This window comes from Echinops telfairi, unplaced genomic scaffold, assembly GCF_000313985.2.
Source record: "Echinops telfairi isolate 266 unplaced genomic scaffold, ASM31398v2 ScPeMD7_12;HRSCAF=54, whole genome shotgun sequence".
Classification (NCBI taxonomy): Eukaryota; Metazoa; Chordata; class Mammalia; order Afrosoricida; family Tenrecidae; genus Echinops; species Echinops telfairi.
The window spans coordinates 4,511,346-4,531,999 of record NW_022103909.1 but is presented as its reverse complement, the minus strand read 5'-3'; the positions used below and the strand labels follow the sequence as shown (position 1 = coordinate 4,531,999).

Genomic DNA, 20,654 nt, shown 5'->3' with positions numbered 1-20,654 from the left:
AGACCTTCCTTGAGCGCCAACTTGGGAGTACAGACCCTGCCACACTCTGTACTTCCAGCCTCTCTTCCCAACCTCACCCAGCCCACACTCCTTACCTGCGACTGATAGGGGGATGCTGCTCAGCATCAGGACCAACAGGCTGACCTCCCTGGGCTTTGTGACAGCGGTGACAGAGTGCGTAGTTCTCAAACCATTCCGAGTTGGGGTTCAGCTCTGCTGAGCCTGCTGCACAGACCCGGCACACTCGGCAAGCCTAGAGACGGGAAGAAGGCAAAGCATGTGCTGGGTGGCCAGTAAGTTACAGGAGAGCACCGGACTCATCGCAGCAGAGAGCCCGGAAATGCTGCCGGAGGCAAAGTGAGGGAGACTGCCGAATGGAGAGGAATCTCACCTTACACTTCCAGGAGTGGGCAGGCAGTTCCTCCATGGGTGGGTTGAGGCAGAAGGTGTGATACCCTTTGTCACACGTCTCACACACCAACATCTTAGAGTCATTCCCAGGTTTCCTGTAGGAGCACAGGGCACATGACAGGGTGCCCCCTACCTTCCCCATTTCTATCCTAACTGTGCCCCGCCCTAAGACCTTCTTCTTCCTCTCCCACTCTCACCTGCAGGCTTGGCACACTTTGCATTCAGGGCACTGCCAGCCAGCACGTTTACGGGCAGTCAGAGCGGTATCCAGGCAGGCCCCATGGAAGTGATGCCCACAGCTGGTACAGAAGAACAGGTCACACAGCGTCCCTGGTCCCTCACACACTGCACAGCGAGCCTCCTCTGCCGTGGAGAAGAGAGAGCTCTGGTCACTTATGGCTTCTTGGTAAGTCTCAGCAGTGCTGTCCAGGTGACAGTTTTTCCACAGGCATCACCTCACAAGACTCACTACCGTCCAGCCAATGCCCACTCACAGCAATCCTATAGGCCAGGACTAAACTGCCCCGGGGGGTGACCAAGACTAACTCTTAGGAGAGAAGACATCTCATCTTTCTCCCATGGCACCACAGCTTCACACTGCTGACCTTCTGGTAACCCACTAAGGCACCAGGGCTCTTAGTTCAGAGACACAGAATGAGTTAGTAACAATTTGTTACTGAGTATCTGTCTAACGTAAGCCAGGCACTGTTCTAGGCACTGCAGAGAGTGAAAAACAAGATAGGCAAAGCTTCTGCACTCACAAAGCTCACACCAATGTTAGTGGGGCGGACTAATGGTAAGAAATTAGACTTTGATGTGGGTACCGCAGAGTGCAAGAAACCAGGGCTCCCTTTAGCCCCCAAATGCCCTTTGTCCAAAAGGCAGGGTTCCTCACCCAGATGTCTGGCCCCCTCACTGTGCTCTGGGCATAGCAGCTGCAGTGTCTTCATGGATAAGAAGGAGCCACTGGCAGCTGCACAGGGGAAGTGGTAAAGCCGTGGACATCCGGGCGAGCGGCAAGGAATGGAGGCTCCAAGCCTGGTGCAGTGGGAGCAGCGCTGCCAGAGTGGAGAGACAAAACCTTAGTTCCAGTCAGTTCTCTCCACAGCAGCGGCTCAGGCACCAGCTGCCAGTCTCCAGTCTCCCCTCTACACTCCACCAGCTCTGCCTACCCCCTCAAGCCCTACCCTGCTCTTTACCCATACAGTCCTCGCTCCAGTCCCACCTGTGAGATCCCTGAGAAGATGGCCTTGTCCACACCACATAGTTCTGGGCCCTCCTGCCCCCACACGCCTGCTGACCACGCAGCACACCAATGGTGAGCCCAGCAAGGCCCTTCACAGGTGGGAAGAAGTAAGCACAAAGGGTTAACCAAAAGGTAGCCATTGACACAGAACTGCCCAGCCCTCGGCCCACTTCCACTAACTCACCTCCAGGCTCTCCTAGATGAGCAGGTGTCAGGCCCTCAGGGAAGCCAATCTGTGATAGGTCTTCACTGGGCAATGCTGGTGCATCAGGCCTTGGGTTTTCCCCAGGAGACACCACTGGACACCGGGGCCAGTCAAAGGGCAACTCAAAGCGCCGCAGCTCCCGCTGCCCATGCAGACTGGGCTCCCCACAGTTACAAAGAGCACAGCGTCGTGCTGGACCCCCACTGTGAAGAGAAGAGCATCAACACCCAACCTGGGCCTGCCAGCAGGCAGCCTGCCCACCCCATCACTTGGCGTGCCCATGCTTCTAGTCACTTCTTCCTCCAAATCTACTTCCCTGAAAGCCTTGCATTCTCATATCAAATCCTCACTTGCCTTTCTATGCACCTTTTCCCCCCAAACTAGTTACCTGCAGTCCTGGGAAGGTTCCTGAAGCCTGGGGCCCCCAGAAATGGGGACAGAGACCTCCCCAACATGTGCGTGGGGAAGGTCTGCCTCAGCAGTGCCCGACTCCTTGGAGGCTGCAGGCCCATCAGCTGGAAGCACAGAGCAGCACATGTCAGATGTCATTCCCCATGTAATACCGTCCACTCACCGCATCAAGAAGATTATCCAAAACCCTACTGATATCAGTGCTGGCCTTTCAACTTTTGTCCCAAAGGACAAAGTGCTTCAATTACCTGTCGACTAGTTAGATTTAGCTCCTTGTCCTTTGGGCAGGACCAGAAATTAAGGTTCCCAGAAAGAGCAGAAAGCTGCCAAACAACCCCAAGCTCCCCTACTCACCTGCTGGTTCTGAATCTTTATCCTCCCCAGACGGCTTCTGGCTGTCCATCCCTCTCTCCGACTGGGCAGGGCCCTCTCGGGGAGACCTGTCAACGCCAAGACAGGTATCTATATGTTGCATGAGTCTCCACACTAAGGACTTTTTTCAGAGTCCACCCCCATCACCAACCCTCCCAAAAAAGGCAACCAGACCCTACAGAAATCAAGAGGAAAGCCATACCTGCAAAGTCTTGTTCTAAGGACAAGGAAAATCATTCTTCCTGATCCTCATCCCACCGCCCATATACTCTCTAGATCAGGCATCCTCAAACTATGGCCCCAGGGCCACATGCGGCCCACGAGGACATTTATCCAGCCCACCGGGTGTTTTTGCCCCATTTGTTTTTTTACTTCAAAATAAGATATGTGCAGGGTGCATAGGAATTTGTTCATAGTTTTTTTTTAAAAAAAACTATAGTCCGGTCCTCCAACGGGTCTGAGGGACAGTGAACTGACCCCCCGTTTAAAAAGTTTGAGGACCCCTGCTCTAGATAGACACATGCCCTTAACCCCCACTTTAGATTCTCAGGAGATCCACTCCCCTTTCCAGCCTCCTCCATTAAAGGTCCCTGGACAGTAACAATATCCAAAGAGAGGCACATGCTATGTGTGTCTAGAACCACCCTTTGCCACCTCAGCTCCTGACTTCTGAGGGGCCCTATTATCTGTCATCTTCCTTAAGTCTCAAGTCAGCTACTAACCTAGGTGCCTGTCAGTGTGAAGCGAAGGGTAGTCATAACCCAAGAAGGCTAAGTCCTGAGACAGAGTCTGAGGTCTTACAAGTAAAACACATTATCAGAACGAAGACCAACTATGGGTAGACAGACTGTCCCCAACCTCCATTGGTTTCAACCAAGTCATCCTAATTACAGCAGAGGAAACTTCCCAATTTTCAATAATTGCACACGCAAATTCATCTCAGGCCCACCCCAACCCTCTTCCAGACCCTGCCCTGACTCAGCTCAGGGTCTCACCTAGCCTGAAGGCCTCAGGTCGTTGCCCTTAGCAACGCCAACTGCCCTTCCTCCTCAGATGTCCCCAGTAGTTAACAGAAGTGGGGCTTAAGAGTTACTGAGCATGTGTAGCCTGGTCTGTAGCTAAGCATGCTGGGAGTTGTAGTCTCAGGAAACACATTGCCTCTTGGAGGAGTTCTAAACCGGGCAGGACACAACAGAGCAGAGTAGCTTCCTTCCTTTTCCGTCATGTAAGGTTTCCACACACACTATGTGAGAGGTGGGGAGTGGGGGGAAGGGTAACGGTCCCTTGTCTAAGATAGGGCTGCCTGTACCAGAGCCAGATGAACCATAGCAAAGTTATAACTAAGAAGTTATCTCCACCTGAAGGCATATTTTCCTAGACCTAAGGAAACTTAGTAAAACACACAGACACACAGACACACACACACACACACACACACACACACACCAAAAAAGAAGAAGAATATAAGATAAGAAGACAATCAGAGATGAGGAATGGGTAAAGGATCCTATAAAGGAAAATGGAGTTAGGGAGAGATGCCAACAGCTTTTAGAGAGAAGGGCAGGGGCTTAAGCAGAGAAAAATAGTATCCAGTGTTCCCAGAGGGGTGGAGGGAGGAAGCCCGAAAATAGAACCCTAAATAAAAGTTAGAGAAAGCTGTCTCTCTCACCTTTTTCACTCCTCTTGCTTAATCGAAGGGGCCACAGCCACCTTAGAACACCTCTTCGCAAACTAGAGGAAAATATCCAAGCCAACACCTTGGAGTTGAGTGACTGGGGCAAATTAGACCATCGGAGCTCTCAAAAGTGTCCAAGATCGGGAAATCATCGACCTAAGAAGGGCCCTTCCCTCAAATCACACTCCATTTCCAAAGACCGGCAATGCCCTTTCTGAGACATGTCGGAGGAAAGGGAATTCCTTTCCTTTCTTCCCCTGCTCAGTAGCCTCAGAGACTACTAGAAAGAGAATGAAACACCCATGCCCACGTCGTCTGGTGCCCAAGGCTGCCACACCTGAACACATAGCAGGGCACTCATCTGGCCAGCCCCAGGGAAAGCTGCTCTAGAATCTCAAGGGGCCTTTAGAAACACCACCTATGGGAAGTGGGAAGTAGAGGTCAGGGCACCAGCCATGCCCCTTCTCTTCCTAGCTAGTCATTTACAGCCTGACCACACCCAAGAAGTCCAAAGGGGCTTCAAAGTTTCCTACGTGTCTGCATATTACTGGACTTACCACCACTGTCCCCAAAGAGTCTCTACCCGCAAAGTCGGGACCAAAAGAAATCACACACAGAGGGAAATAAGAAAGCAACAGTGATAATACAGTGGGTGGGAGGAGAGCTGCCTCATACAAGGCCAGAAGAACAAATTCCTCTGTCCTCTCAAGCTGGGAAGTCTGCCCTGTTCTTTGAGGTAAAGAAACAACCTTCATTCAGCCTTGGGAGATGAGTACCAACCTCCTCCAAAGCTGGAGCTCCACTGGGCTTGTGGTAGGATGATGAGAGATCAAGAAGCAAGGAGCACAGTGCCCTCCAAGTTGAACCAAAAGGACTCTCAGAGTCCACCCAAGAAGCCTGAAGTCTCAGACCCTATTTCCACAGCCCTCTAGACTAGCACTTGCACCCCAGTTGCCAGGCTCCTCCTGAACAGAGCTGCAAAAATAAAGACCACAGGTTCCCCCTATACCATCATTCACAGCCAGAAGTGTCTATCTCTACTTCTCTCTCTCTCTACACACACACACACACACACACACACACACACACACACGGCTTCCTCTGGGGTACTAGAGATCCCAGTGAGCAAGGTGAAACCCAGGGAATAAAACTACTGATGCCACCTAGTCTAGGACTAAGGTAGGGAAGAAGGCAGGGACTTATCTCAACCTACCCTCTTTACTACCTCCATCCCAGGCCAATGGCTTTCAACCCATTTTCACAGCCCAGGGGGAAATGGAGGCTTGGGGAGGTAAAAGGCTAAAGTAGGCCCTTGAGTGAACAGCTCTTCAGTAGGACTCAGGACTTCCTGGTTCCCAGCCTGAGAACCAAACCACACCTCTCTCCACCCCCATTTTGGGCCACCCTTCCAGGAGGAATCCAAATGGCACCACTGACCCTGTAGACCCACTGGACTGTCCCTGGGTCAGCCTGGGGCCAGCCGTGGCTAATAAGAAGTCCCTCCTAAGGAAGTTGCTGGAGGACAGAGAATAAGTGGAGGCAGGGGCAGAGTGCAAGGGTGACAGCTCACCTCACTCCACCAGCCTGTGCCACTTCTCCTCTCGGGATTACCACCCAGAAATCTTTCAAGGGCAAAGCCTCTATTTTCTCCTTTCCAAGACCAGGCTCAAAGAGACAGGGTAAGTGTATGCTGGAGGCGGTGCCGTGAGGGAGCAAAACACACCAGCCAAATCCCTGCTGGGCAGCATGACAGGTGTGAGGGGGGCTGTCCCAGCCCAGGGCCCAGAGGATGAGACTCACGCTGCACCCTCCATGCACACACTTACACACCCCTTCACCCTAACACATCCTCCTGAAGGCTGGAACCACTGGCTTCCAGAACAAACAGCTCTGGTCAGGCCATTTCCCCTCCACAGAGGTGCCAGCCACCCTATTCTGCAAGGCCGGCAAAGGCCCTGAGGATCAGCTCACATTCCCTGGTAGGAAGAGGCCTGGGGAGGTCTGGAAGGAGCTTGTAGGATTGGTCAGGGGGCTCATGGGCAGCCAGCTTTCCACATCAGCCCCAGAGAAAGCAGGAGACAAAAGCCTTTTTTTTTTTTTTTTTTGCAGCCCACATTCACAGGGAGCAAATCTCAACAGCCTCCCCTATAATCCCCTAGAGATTATGTCCATGCAGAGAAGAGGGAAGGCAAAGCAGGTGAAGATAGCACTAGGCCTGGCTGGGGTCTCTTTGCCACAAGGGGTAGTTTCTGGCTGAACGGCAAGGCCAGAGATGTCCCAGGCCCTCCTAAAGCTTGCCCCGGGCACCCCCTTCACCACACTAGTCAGTTTCCACGCACTGTCCTCTTTGCCCATGAAAGAAGGCTTGGTGAAAAGACCTGGGATTCCTTGAGTCTCCCAAGGACTGCTTTGGGTGCCCGGCTGGGTAGGAATAGCCTTAAAGTCCAACCTGGCAATAAGTCCAACCGAGCAGTGGCACCATCCCCCCTCCCCCCCCACCATCCCAAGTTGTTCAGTTCCCTAGGCCCAGGAGGAACCCTGGGGGAGAAGCAACAGCCTGGGATTGGTGCTGGCAGCAGGGCCTGGGTCCTAGTTTAGTCGAGCTCCCCCCACCACAAAAATAAACAGGCAGAGAAGCAATCTGGCCAGGTTCCCAAACTCCCGTGGTTTCCTGAACCCCCAGTCTTTAAAGAGGCACACCCCAAGGCACCAGGCCTCAGTTCTGCCCTGGAGACTGGCTCAGGTTCCCTTGACAGACCCTGCCAACGGAACCCTCCCCAGTTCTGGCACCCCCTTCTCCAACCTAAAGGCCAACTCCGGCCAAGATAGTCCATCTGGCTGCGCCCCCAGTCCAACCCTTTCTGGGCCCTGGCCGGGCGGACTTCACTCACCTCTTCACAGGGCGATCCAGAAATCCTCATCCGAGAACATGGCCAGAGCCCGGGCCGCTCCCCGACCTCCAACCGCCAGAGCGATCACTGCCGCCCCCCGCACGGGGGGGCCTAAGGGGGGCCAAGAACGGTAAATCCAGGTCGGAGTGGCCACCCTCCCCCCCCCCCAAAAAAAAGCAAAAAGCCAAAGAAGGGTTCTCTGCTTGAGGTTCCAGCAGTTTAGGTCTCCATGGACAGCCCCAGGGCGGCGAATCCCGAGCGGACACAAAGAGAGCACCGGTGGCTTTGATCTTGGGCGAGCAGGCTCCGCATCCGCGTCGTCGGGCGGCCTCTCAGTTCCAGGGCCCGGCCAGCGCCCTGGCCGCCCGCGCCGGGCTCAGGCGGACCGTCGAGGCTCTCCAGATGGAACGTCGAGGCGCCTCCTCAGCAGCCCGGAAGGAATGCCGCGCCGGGCCCGGATCGAGCGAGAGCCCCTCACCGGCGCGCCGAGCCGCTCTCCCCGCCCGGGCCGGCGCCCAGGGGCCGCGCGAGCTGAGGCGACGCGGAGCCGGCGGGGCCGCGGGGCTGAACCTGACACACACCCAACGCCGGGCTCCTCGATCCCGAGCGCTCGCCCTTGGCGGCTTCGAGCCCCCCACCTTCTGCTCCCCCCCGGGGAAGGGAGGAGGGTAGGTGGGCGAGGAAGAGGAAGGGGCGGGCGGTGCGAGCCCTCTGCCCGCTCCCCGCCGGCCGCTCCAGGCCCTGCGCTCGCCTCCCTTCCCCTTCGGGCTTCGGGAGCTGCCCCGCCCCCGGCCTGGCCGGCTCTGTTCAGCGGCACCTCCTCGACCCCCAGCTGGCTGTGATCGCGGGGGGCCTAAGGGTGCATGGCCCAACCCCGGCTCCCGGCGCCGGGGGGTCAGGAAACTGAGCGGAAAGTGGGGAACGAGGCAGCCATTTGCAACCGGAGAGGAAAGTAGTGCAGCGCGGCGCCGCTCCGCCTCTCACCCCCCCACCCCCCGCCTCCTGTTCGGCCGGTAGGGTGGTTCCTGTGAAGGGGCTCTTTTCTCGCCTGGGATCTCGGCCGCGGTCGCAGAGATTCGTGAAGCCTCCGGTGCGAGCTTCTGGGGTGCCTTTTGCCTAGGAGACCCCACTCGAGACGGGGAGAAAGGAGAAGACGCGGCCCTATTTTGTGTTGGAGCGGAGCGGCGGAGCGATACGGGCCTCTCGCCGAAAGGCTGTGACTCTGCAGTTCTACGCACACGCTTTGGAATCCCTCCGCCGCGGGTTAACCCCGGCTGTGCCGGGCCGGCCGCTGTGCAGACACGTGGGAATGAAGCCCCCCTCCTCTCCGGCCCGGCCCTGGAGCCACCTCCTTTCCTGCCCGGGCAGTTCAGCTCGGACTCTCGCCACTTTCTAATTCCGTTTCCAGGGAGTCAACGGTCCCTGAAACTCCCAACTGCCCCCTTGCCTTGTCCAGGGGCAATCTTTCCCGGGAGGGGGATGGAAGACGAGCCAGGAGATTGGCCGCTGCTCTGCATCCTGGGAACTGGAGTCCGCAAATGGAGAAAGTGAGGCAGGGAGCCTGGCGCTGCAAAGGGTGGGTTCTTGCCTCGTTCGGGGGCCCGGAAAAAAACCGGAATGAGTTCCTAGTCGTACCGCCTGGCTCCCGAATCCCCTCATGAGAGGAAGGAGGACTGCCAGTGGCTCCACAAATCACCACATAAACCGCCCCGTCAAGATAGACACGAAGAGCTGCCCTTCCTTTTCTGGGTGACCCCCACGCCCACCTCGTCTTTCTCTCTGACCCTCCAGGGCCTGTGTCCCTGTTTTTTAAGTACACAGAGGGGATGTTTCTTGGAGCCTTGCTGCTTACTTGGCTAAAGTACTGTTATTCTGGACAAGATCCCAAACACTCCTTGCAGGCACCCCCACCCCCACAAGCTGAATGAGAAAGAAGCGCCCGCGGTGTGGGCAGGAGGAGACATATTAACCATGTGCTAGATACTTTATGTACTTAGTGATTCCTCACGCTCACTATCTATTACATTGAATTCTCTCTATACTCTGTACTACATATGAAGAGACTGAGGTTAAAAATAGGTTAAATTGCCCAAAGAACTACAACTAGTGAGATAGAGCCAATACTTAAACCAATGGCCAGGTTTTCTCGAAATTTAAAAAAAAATTTTAAGTTGGTTTTGTTAAAGAGGACATAGGGGGAAAAATTTGAGGGAAAGATTTTTGTAACCCTGTACAACAGAACTTTCTGTAACTCTAACAACGAAAATACATCCACTACCCAGTATGGTGCTGTAGTGGTTATACACATTGGGCTGCGATTGATCCGCAAGACAGCCATTCCAAAAAAAAAAAAAAAAAGACAGCCATTCCAAGCCACCAGCCACTCCCCAGGAGAAAGGGGTTTTTATTCCTGTAAAGAATTATAGAAACTCACAGAGGCAGTTCTGCCTGCCCTTTAGGGTCACTAGGAGTGGACATCAACTCAGTGGCAGTGAGTTTGGTTGGTTGGTTTGTGTCCACTATGATAGCCATTAGCCACATGTGGCTATTGAGCACTTAAAATATGGATGTTGCATCTGAGGGACTGCCTTCTTTGTTTTTTAAACAGTTTAAACTTAAAAGCCCTATATGACTCATGGCTTCCGTAATGAATCATGTAAGAGATCTTATTCCCTACCGTGCAGGATTTAGGAATAGGCATATCCTCTGCTGGGCACACACTGACCCGCCAGTCATCTCCTTCAGGAAGTCCTACTGTGACCCCACACCTATCCCAGGTAGAGTGGAATCGTTAACTCTGAATCAGATGTTGGAGACTGGTAGTCCCTGCCCTACTTTTCGGAGCTCTTGTGGTGTCGTGGAGTCCATGCTGGACTGTCAACCTCAAGGCCAGTTCAAAATCACCAGCCACCAGAAAAAAACCAGGCTTTCTACTCCCCTAGAGTTAGCCTCAGAAACCCAAGGGGGCAGTTCTACCCTGTCATATAAGGTCGCTATGAGTTGGCATCAACATGATGGCAGCGAGGGTTTTTTGTTTTTTTTTAACTCTCCACACTTAGAAGGCAGTTGCTCACCAGAAAGAGCTCCAATACTAACACTGATAAACACCATCAGTTACAGGCTTATTATAGATCAGAAACTGCTAAGTGTCAAAGTTATTAGCTCATTTGATTCTCAACTCTATGAAGCAGGCTTCACCCAACTTCATGAGAAATACCCTAGTGGGTTAAGCATTGGGTTAATGTCAAATACACGAGTGGGTTAAGCATTGGGTTCGTGGCAAAGTCAGAGTTCAAAACTACCAGCTGCTATGAGGGAGAAAAATGAGGCACTGCTTCCTTGAAGATGTGCCGCCTCAGAAATCCCATGGTGCAATTCAGTTCTACTCTGTCCTAAAGTGTCACTATGAGTTAGAATGGACTTATCAAACCCACTGCCATCGAGTTTATTCCGACTCACAGGGATCGTATATGAGGTTTCTGTGACTATAAATCTTTATAGGAACATAAAGCCTCATCTTTCTCTCAGGAGTAGCTGCTGGTCTCTCAGCAGTCCAAGGCTTACCCAATAGCATTACCAGGGCTCCAACAGTGTGTTATAAGTGAGACACCAGTCCAAGGTTGTAAGTGTCTGCCCAAAGTCACAAAATCGAGTTCACTATTCCAACTTAGTTATTTTCCCACTATTCTTTACTGCCACCAGGTCAAGATTGCATACTGATGTACTTCTGGAAAACCTCAGATATCTGAAGGTTTTTTGCCAACCTCAAGGAAATGGCAGCAGAAGGGTAAGTCCATATAAGGAGTATCCCAAGTTAGAGGTGCAAAAGGACCTAAATTTAAAGAGAATGGCTCTAATCGCAAAGTGGCCCCTATACCAGTGAGATTGCTCTTTGGAATCAGCTTCTTTCAAACAAACAACACACACATAAAACAAACTCACTGCCATTGAGTCCTTACTGACTCCCAGCGAGCCCCTGTGGGTTTCCGAGACTGTAACTGTGTCCTGTGAGTAAGCTGCTGGTTGTTTCGAACTGCTGGCCATGCTTCTTCCAGCAGCGCTTCTTTCTTTTTGGACTCTGGATCATAGAAGCAAAGGCTGCTGGCAGAACTTTGAAAACCAGCATGCGAAACCATCATCCCCAATTGTAAGCCTGCCCACCCTTGAGCCAGGCGCTGAAAAGGTTACAGCCAAAAAAACAAAAAAAAACACGCCTAGATGTTGTCCAGCCACTTTAACTAAACAGAGTGCCTCAGGAGCTCAGGTTCCTCCAGTGGCAGAAGAGGTCTGTGACCCCCTTGAGAAGGTACAATGTCCTTAGAACCCCGGCGATTGGGATGCTAGCAAGGTCAGCAGTTTGAAATCATCAACCTAAGGGAGAACAGGTGAGACTTTGCACTCAGAAGACCATGGGGCAGTTCTACTCTGCCCTACAGGATGTCAGAATCAACTCGATGGCAGTGAGTTTTACTTGACTTTTTAAGTCTTTATCAGTTCTTGGAGAAAGTATTAGGCCAGTTTAGGCTCTAGGTTTGAGAGGTGTTTTAATCTGATGCAGATGGGACCAGACCAGATAGGAACCAGATTGGGTTTATCCAAATAGACCCAATAGGAACCCTTACTGAGACGGTTCAACAAGGAAAGGCAGAAGGAACAGCTTTTGACAACTGAAAAATGTAGCAAAACTCTAAGGGTGGAAAAGGTTCTGAAAAGGTCAAAGGTTTGAGAAGGGCAGTGTATCCATTTTAATGAAAAGTACTAGCCACACGGTGGGAGGATTGAGACAGACACTTATCAGGCGCAGTTTCTTACTCCAGTCAACGCTCTTGAGGAGCCTGGACTTTCTGCAATAGTTTTGTCCCTGCCGCCACACTCCTCCTTTATTCTTTTATCATTAGGAATGAAGGGCTTCCGACCCTCCTGAGTTCCAGCAAATGCCTGCCCCAGGACACAGGCGCGGTCACGGCATGTGGCCGCTGACCGCTAGAGGGCAGTGTTTCTGTAGTTAAGGGGATCTTGAGAACCAGAGGGCCCTACGTCCATCATCTGCCTACAAACAGGGATGGGAGTGGTTGGCAGCCAAGTGGTGATACCTGTGTAAGGAAAAGCCAACAAGATAGAAAGGTGGGAAAGGCATGTAGTATGTGGTAGGATAATGGTCCAAGATGAATGAGGAGTAAAGACTAATAGGTTCAAGATGGGAGGAAAGAATCCACCACTAAATGACCACAGCCACCATTGCTCAGAAAGGTAGACAGCCAAGAACGTTGTCCACCCTGTACCTTCCCTAGTCAGAAGTCAACAATAAAAGATTTCTGAAGTTTATTTGTTTATATACATTGTGACCCCAAGGAGCCAGCTCCGCTTCAGGAGTCCCTAGCTCCCCTTACCTAATGTACACACAAAACCCAAGCAGGAGGCTGGACCCTGGATAAACAATGCCCAGGACCCACACCCTACTGCTGCAGGCAATCACAGAACTCATTAGCAAACATGGAGGGCTGGAGGCCAGTGTCCATGAGACATCCTTGCCCCTTTGTAAACATCGACACCCAGGCCTTTGGAGCCTGGGAAGAGTGTGCAAACTGGAGGGCACCAAACTGTGTGACCAGAAGGCTAGGGACACAGTTGGCAGCCATACCTGTGAAGTCCTGAGGGTGTGCCCCACTGGCACCCGGCAAATACCAGAGGCAGAAACAAGGCAGTCTCCCTCTGCCCAAAGGCTCACATAAGACGGCAGCGCCTCTCTTGCCCATAAGAATTCTCCACACGGGCAATCTCCTGGATGACTTTGGTGAAGATCCGTTGGGTGAGCTGCCGGGGATAGGAAGTCAAGACAAAAGTCAGGTCGGCCGTGCCAATACTATTTTAATAGCCCCTTCCCCGCCATGCCCAACACAAATCAGTGCCACGAGAGAAGCACACTATTCCCTCCTCCCCAATATCCAGGTCAAGTACCTGATCATCTCGAGCCGAGGACTCCATGAATGTCGCACCCCAGGACTCTGCCAGCCTCTTCCCTTCGATTGTTTGGACCTCCCTGGAAGCAAATTTGGGAGCAAGAATGGGAGACAGCCACGTCCCCTAGTTGTTTACAAAATCTTTTGACTATACAGACCACCTCTGGCCTCGCCCATTCCCAAGGTCTGGGAGAACTGAGGAAGACGGTATCAGTAAACAAAGGAGTGAAGCGTGGATGTCGAATATCGATATCGTTGGGTGAGGGGAGCTGGAACTCCTGGAGTAGGGCCAGTTCCCTGGAGTAACAGTGTATACACAAGTACACTGCCAAGTCTATGGGTCTCGGGATAGCTCAGGGCCAGGATCATTCTTTATTTTCTCCTTTTCCAAACAGTGACAGTTGTGGTCTTGGGGAAACAAGGCTCTTTCCTCCCACGTCTTTCTTTCTTTAACCACCTCATTGTTATTCCTCATTCAGTCAGAACCATTACCTAACCTGGGGTCTGTCCCCCAACCCCACCCCTGCCCCACATGGGCATGATGGCTTTTGAGAAAGAAGGGTTATTTCATCTGAACCCTCAAGCTGTAAATGGAGAGATGAAATGACTTGCCACGGCTGTGGCAAAGGCAGGTACCGGGCCTGGCCGGGGCCCAGCCCAGCTCCCTTCCCTTCACCCTGGGCCACAGAGATTCACATACCTGGCTAGAGAGAGATCTGCTTTATTCCCAACAAGCACCACCGGCAGACTGTGAGCAAACAGTAGTTACTATAAGATTCCCTTCATTCCCATAGACCCCAAACTCCCACTCGTCAGGGCTGAACACCCCTCCACCAGCCCAGGCAGTACCCACATCCTCCCTCCCAACTTCTAACTCATAACGACTCTATAAGACAGGGTAGAACTGCCCCTGTACGCTCCTGAGACTGTAACTGTTTACCCGAGCAGAAAGAAAGCCTCATCTGTCTCCCATGGGGCTGCAGCTAGTTTCAAATCAAACCGCTGACCTGGCACGTAACCCACTATGCCACCAGGGCTTGTGTCCTCCCCCTAAATGTCACCAATTTTCCTCTCTGCTTTCCTCCAGCCGCTCCTGTCCACAAGATGTCTCTATCCCCCAGGGCCACTTACCGCGTTTTTCCATGGTCTTGATGTAGTTTTTGGTAGAGACTCTCAATGACTTGGAAGCTTCAAACAAAGACATGGAGCTGTAAGTGACCTTAATTCTGGGGCAGCCCTCAGGTCCTCCCAGCCCCCCGACTCACAACCTTAGTGTCTTACCTATGCTGAGAGGTGACAGAGTACACAAGCACATAACCATGGACGCCAATGATGAATGAATAGGGAAGAATGCTGTACTCATCCTGGCAAGGAATACAAATATCAGTACCTAGATCTACACCACTCAGTTGGCAATGGTGGGTGGGGCGCCACCCCAGGGTCCCTCCCTACTCCCATTAGTTCAGTTCAACAGCTATTTTCAACTTAGCTCCTGTTGAGTCAGCTTTACCTTTGCATATTACTTTACAAATAAGCTATAGGCTACTGCAAGACTTCACCTCCAAAAGTTTAACTGCCACAGTTGGAAACCCTACCCCAGTTAGTACCTGTCCTGCTGTGTCCACCAGGTGTAGGTGAAACTCATCTTTGCCAAGAGTCACTATCTTGCTGTAGGCTGAAAAGAAAAACTGGCCATGAGAAGCATCGTAGGGCTAGCATCGTTTCTGAATCCTGGAGGCAAGAATGGATGGACTAGGTCCAGGGAGCACTCCAGGACACTGGAAAAGAGGAGCACTGCCATCGAGTCAATTCCGACTCATAGTAACTCTATAGGGCAGAGCAGAACTGCCCTTTTGGGTTTCTTGAAGGGCGCAGAAGGCCTCAACTCTCTCCTGACCGTACAGGTAGCAGCTCAACACATTATCCACTAAGCCACCAGGGACCCTGGAAGGACAACCCCACCCTCGGCACAGTCCTCTTGCAAGATCCACTCATTGAACAGAATCACCTGAAAAGGATTTCATAGCTAATCAAATCAATCCCTAGGCATCAGAGAAATTCTGCTTCTCAGGATTGGGGATTAGGGAGAGCCCCATCCCATCATGTGAAGGGAGACATCTACTCACTGGTCTCCACTGTAGGATCATAGTCTTCCAAGAACTCGCCTTCCACAAATTGATGAGCCAAAGATGTCTTCCCTGTGGGGAACAGTGGTAACTGTATCCAAATCGCCCACTCACGGTGACAGCCTCTGTCCTTTCAGACTGTGACCCTGAACCCATATTTGCACCCCAACCTGTGAGTGTCCCAAGAACGCCTGTCCCTAGCCTACCCCACCCTCTTTTCATCCAGGATTTCTATACCTTGCCTATAATGTAACCAGTGCTCCAAAGGCAGTCTTCTGCCCCCCCCCCACTTTCCCCCCTCCCCTCCCGAGGGGTTCCAGGATTCCCTGGCGCTTAGTCGGCCCCACCCTTACCCAGGGCACCTGCGACCACCGGCCCTCCTCAGACTGCACCCTCTGCACGGAATCTTCACCCCACTCCCACCCCAGCGGAAGATGGAACCACTCTGCCGGTCCTGCAGCCAAACCCACATTAACCCTTGTGTACCCCCATCCCTGCATCGGTCCCCACCCCACCCAGCGTTTCCTTCTCCATCCTTTCATTTCTCGCTCTGCACTACTGTTCTTTCCAAGCCACCATTCCTCTTTGGGTCGAGCTCCCACGGCAGCGCGCCCCCTCTGGCCACCAAGCCGCGGTGCATCCATGCTCGCCCCAAGGCGGAGACTCACCTACTGAGCGGTATCCGAGGATGACCACCTTCCTGTAGCGGACCAACGGCATGGCAGGAGCCGGCCCCAAAGGGCTGGGACAACTGCGGGCTGAGCAAGCCCGAAGAGGAGGAGAGCAAGGGGTAGGCGGACCAAGCAAGCGTGCACGAAAAGTCGCTCAGCCAGAAGCTGCCGGGGACAAGCAAGAGGGAAACCAAAACAAGCGCCGCGCCCGGAGCCGGCCACGTGATCACAACACAGCACGACTAACGCGAGGGAGCTGGGCGCCGAGGGAACTACAGTGCCGCGCCGCCCCGGGCTCCGCCCCCCAGGCCGCTCGCCATTGGTTCGTTAGAAAATCCAAGGGCGGGGTCGCCAGCAGGAGGGAAGGGTGGGTCTCACGTGGAGCGGGAGAACCGGGAGCTACGCTTGCGCAGACTGGAGCCGGTTCATTCATAAAGAAACGGGAAGGAACCCGGGGTCCTAGAGATGTTTGCGCAATTCCAACTAGCAGAGCTGCTACAGAGAGCCATGGCTGGAAGATGCCCGCTATGTCTGAACTAGAGTTTCTACTCAAAGGACTCCAGACCTCCCTTTTCCAAGTCCACTGTGATTTTTAGATGAAGAAAAAGGGCCAAAATTTTCAATATACGTACTCCTTTTCCCGTGCCCTTTAGCAACACCCCACCCCAGCCCCACCCCGCCGACCTTTTGTTGGTTGTCTTCCAGGGTATATGAATCACAATTCTTTTTTTTTTTTTTTTTTGCGTCCCTGGGTGGGCGCGAAGCAATTCTTACTCTTGAAGAAATTGCTAGAATGTGTAACCAAGTTGTCTGAGGTCATTTTAATCCATACATTCATTTATTCAGCAAATATGCAGGGAGCTTCCAGCATCTTTTAATACCATTGTTCCAGGAGCGTTCTGAAACCCGTTCGTATTTGCGGGGACCAACTTTATGTTTCCAGAAGCCTGGTGCTGGTGCTGTGGCTGTGTTGGGCTGCTAACTGCCAAGTTGGTTCTAAACCCAGCTTTTCCTTGGGAGGAAAGTGAGGCTGCCTGCTCCCATAGAGAGTCTCAGAAACCCCACATGTGAGTATTATGTGTCAGAATCCGTTGGGTGGCAGTGGTTTTCAGGGTTTATGTCTCAAACACTGCTCCCGGCTTTGGGAACATGGAACTTAGCAAGAGGAAAGAGAAAATCTTAAAACCTAGGGGTGGGACTGGGGTGGGGACAGAGACAAACTTAAGCAAGGAAATAGCAGATAGCATTCAGTGCTATCCTTGAGGACCTCAGTAGTTCTCCATTAATTGTACTGTTGCTTATAATCAGTCCCATTGTGAGGATTTTTGTTTTCTTTATGTTCCACTGTAACCCATACCGAGAGCTGTTATCTCGTATCATCATCAGTAAGTGTTTCAAGTTCTCTTTGCGGCAGCGAATTTGGAGTCCTCCTGGTATGGTGGGCTACAACCTGAGCTGCTAACCACAAAGTCAACAATTCAACCCTACCCCACCCCCCCAGCCACTTTGTGAGAGAAAGATAAAGCTGTCTATAACTGGAAAGATTTAAAAACACAGGGCAGTTCTACCCTGACCTATAAGGTCACGAATGACCCTATTATGAGTCATGAATCAACTTCATGATAGTGAGTTTTTTCCTTTTGTTTTTGTTTCCAACGAGGAAAGTTGTGTCATTTTCATACCACAGCTGGAGTCTCCCCCCATCTGTTGTTTCATTCTTTGTCATAAAGTCGAACATCTCATATTGTTTAGTCACTGTACAGATTGAGTAAATGCAGCAAGAGGATAACTCTGATACACACTATTTCTGATTTTAAGCCATACAGTGTCTCCTTCTTCTGTTCAAAAGACTGCCTCTTGGTTTATGTAGGAGCATAATTAATAGTTTTAGAATCTCAATTCCTCACAATGTTATCCATATAAAGTTGAAGTGGCCAAGGATTTCATTTTATTGGATCCATAATCCATGACCATGGAAGTGCCAATCAAGAAATTAAGTAAAGTATTGCACTGGGAAAATCTGCTACAGAATAAAAAAAGAAATCTAAAATGTTCCAAAGCAAAGATATCACTTGAGTGTGTCTCTCACTCAAGCCATGGTATTTTCCATGGCTTCATATGCATAGGGAAGCTGGACAATGAATACACAGGACCAAAGAATTGATGCCTTTGAAGGACGGAGTTGGTGAAAAGCATTGAATATCCCAAGGACGTGCAGAAGAATGAACTAATCTGTGTTGAAAGAAGGACAACCAGAGTGCACCTTAAAAGCAAGGATGATAAAATTTTATCTCACTTACTTTGGATATATTATCAGGAGGGACCAGTCCCTAGAGAAGGATATCATGCTTGGTACAGTACAGGGTCAAGAAAGGAGAAGAGGGGTGTACTTGATGTGGTACAGTTAGGGTCAAGAAAGGTGAAGAAAGCTGATGGTGCCAGGTTATCAGAAGATACAGCATCTGGGGTCTTAAAGGCTTGAAGATAAACAAGTGGCCATCTAACTCAGAAGCACACCAGCCTGTGTGATCATGAGGTGTCAGTGGGATAAGGTATCAGGTATTTAAGACCCAGAACAAAATCATACCAGTGTGAATTGTGTGGGGGGATGAGGAGTGGAGACCCAAAGCCCATCTGTAGATAATTGGACATCCCCTCACAGAAGGGTCACAAGCAAGAGATGACCCAGCCAGGGTGCAGTATAGCACTGATGAAACACAACTGTCCTCTAGCTCTTTGGTGCTTCCTTCCCCCCACTATCATGACCTCAACTCTACCTTACAAATTGGATTAGACCAGAGCATGCGCACTGCTAAGCCAAGAGCCTGCAACACAGGGATTCCAGGATAGATAAACCCCTCAGGACCAACAAGGAGAATAAAGATACCAGGAGGATAAGGGGAAGGTGGGGGCAAAAAGGGGGAATTGATCACAGGGATCCATATATAACCCCCTCCCGGGGGGATGAACAACAGAAAAATGGGTGAAGGGTGAGAGGACAATGTAAGATGTGAAAAGAATAATCTATAACTTATCAAGGGTTCATGAGGGAGGGGAAAAATGAGCTGATATCAAGGGGCTCAAGTAGAAAGAAAATGCTTTGAAAATGATGATGGCAACATATGTACAAATGTGCTTGACACACTGTATGAATGTATGGATTGTGATAATAGATGTAAGAGCCCCCAATAAAAGTGCTTAGTAAAAAAGAACGGAGAAGATCCCCCACAATGGCAGAAGACCCTAGAAGCACAGGGTCGCTATGAGTCAGCATCAACTCGAGTCTGAGTGAGGGAAGTGGTGAGAGATAGTCAATTAGTTAGTATGGCCCTGCTAGCTATCATCTCTTATGGGATGTATTATATATTCTGGCCTCTGTTTGTGGTTATCATGATGGTGATCCCATTGGGGAGGGGATTCACTGCTGTGAATCACGGGATTAAGATGGGATTATGTCTCTACTTTGGTAGAGGGTGTGACTAGAGGATGTGACTTAAGTCACCACCCTGTTTTCCTTAGGGGTATGATCTGCTGAAAGACAAAAAACACACCTTTACCAAAGCCATCTCTCTGTGTACACAGAAGGAGCCTTAGAGGAAAGGTGGTTCCTCATTAGGTTACTAACCACAAGGTCAGCAGTTCAAAGCCATCAGTAACTGCTCAAAGCTTTCTACTGGCATAAAGAGATACAGTCTCAGAATCCCACAGGAACAGTTCTACTCTATCCTAAAAGGTTCAGCTATGAGTTGGACATATTGACGACAGTGAATTTGTTTTAGGAAATACAGAGAGAAATGCTAGGGCCATAAGCAGAAGAACCATTAGTGGATTGTGTTCAAGATTTCTGTTTGAAGCGGTGAAGGCTGAGACCAGAGACTGCATGCAGGACTGCATGAGGACCATGGGACCGAGGAATGGAGCCAGAGGGCAGGGCAAGGTGACTGTGAGACAGGACAGAGGAACAGCAAGGAAACTATAAGACTCTGAGACAGAGCAGCAGGTGGGGATCCTAGCCCACAGAGGCAGAAGCTTAGGGACCATGTGGCTGAGACACTGAGGACCAGAGAGACACTTGAGTGCTGGCTGAGGAGAGGTGTTGCTGTGCAATAAGGAAGTTACCCTTACTGTTTACTGATCTTGACTTGCTGTGACTTGTGCCCTTCCCTAGTAAGTTCCCTTACCATGGGTAACATCTGTAAGTTCTATATGGCCATTGCAACAAATTATCAAGCCTGGCATAGCAACAGAGTGCCATGGGAGGAACAGTTGGTGTCAGAATAGGTACCACACAGGGCAGTGGTTCTCAACCTCTGGGTCGAGACCCTTTTGTGGGGCTCAAATGACCCTTTCACAGGGGGTGCCTAAGACCATCAGAAAACACATATTTCAGATGGTCTTAAGAACTGAGACACCGTTCCTCTATCCATCTCCAGCTGGGTCTGCTCACATGCAGATAAGCCCACATACAAATACCTGGCATGATGACATCATCGCGCCAACCCCATCACATACACCCCATACAAAATACAGGTGTATGCTGAAGTCAAACGGGTGCATAAGCAAATGTGGTGAAAAAAGCCAATGGTGCCCTGCTATCAAAAGATATAGCGTCTGGGGTCTTAAAGGCTTGAAGGTAAACAAGTGGCCATCTAGCTGAGAAGCAACAAAGGCCTCATGGAAGAAGCA

The 20,654-nt window shown here is 51.2% G+C and overlaps 2 protein-coding genes across 2 annotated transcripts in view; both read right to left on the bottom strand.

The window, feature by feature from the left end:
* KMT2D (lysine methyltransferase 2D) overlaps positions 1-7,380 on the bottom strand; it is a 40,577-nt gene extending 33,197 nt beyond the window's left edge. The window contains exons 1-9 of the mRNA XM_045287312.1: positions 7,212-7,380; positions 2,628-2,713; positions 2,251-2,377; positions 1,842-2,065; positions 1,637-1,746; positions 1,307-1,469; positions 609-774; positions 392-506; positions 96-253 (exon numbers count right to left, since the gene is read on the bottom strand). Coding sequence (XP_045143247.1) covers positions 96-253; positions 392-506; positions 609-774; positions 1,307-1,469; positions 1,637-1,746; positions 1,842-2,065; positions 2,251-2,377; positions 2,628-2,676 — 1,112 coding nt within the window. The 5' untranslated portion in view covers positions 2,677-2,713; positions 7,212-7,380. The remainder of the gene's footprint in view (positions 1-95; positions 254-391; positions 507-608; positions 775-1,306; positions 1,470-1,636; positions 1,747-1,841; positions 2,066-2,250; positions 2,378-2,627; positions 2,714-7,211) is intronic.
* A 5,138-nt stretch (positions 7,381-12,518) lies between these two features.
* On the bottom strand, positions 12,519-16,103 carry RHEBL1 (RHEB like 1). The gene is made up of 8 exons (XM_004711410.2): positions 15,966-16,103; positions 15,298-15,369; positions 14,779-14,846; positions 14,453-14,535; positions 14,303-14,359; positions 13,872-13,919; positions 13,170-13,251; positions 12,519-13,025 (listed from the first exon to the last, which is right to left on the bottom strand). The coding sequence occupies exons 1-8, from the start codon at positions 16,015-16,017 to the stop codon at positions 12,936-12,938; spliced, it is 552 nt and encodes a 183-aa protein (XP_004711467.1). The 5' UTR covers positions 16,018-16,103; the 3' UTR covers positions 12,519-12,935.
* Positions 16,104-20,654: the final 4,551 nt, after the last annotated feature.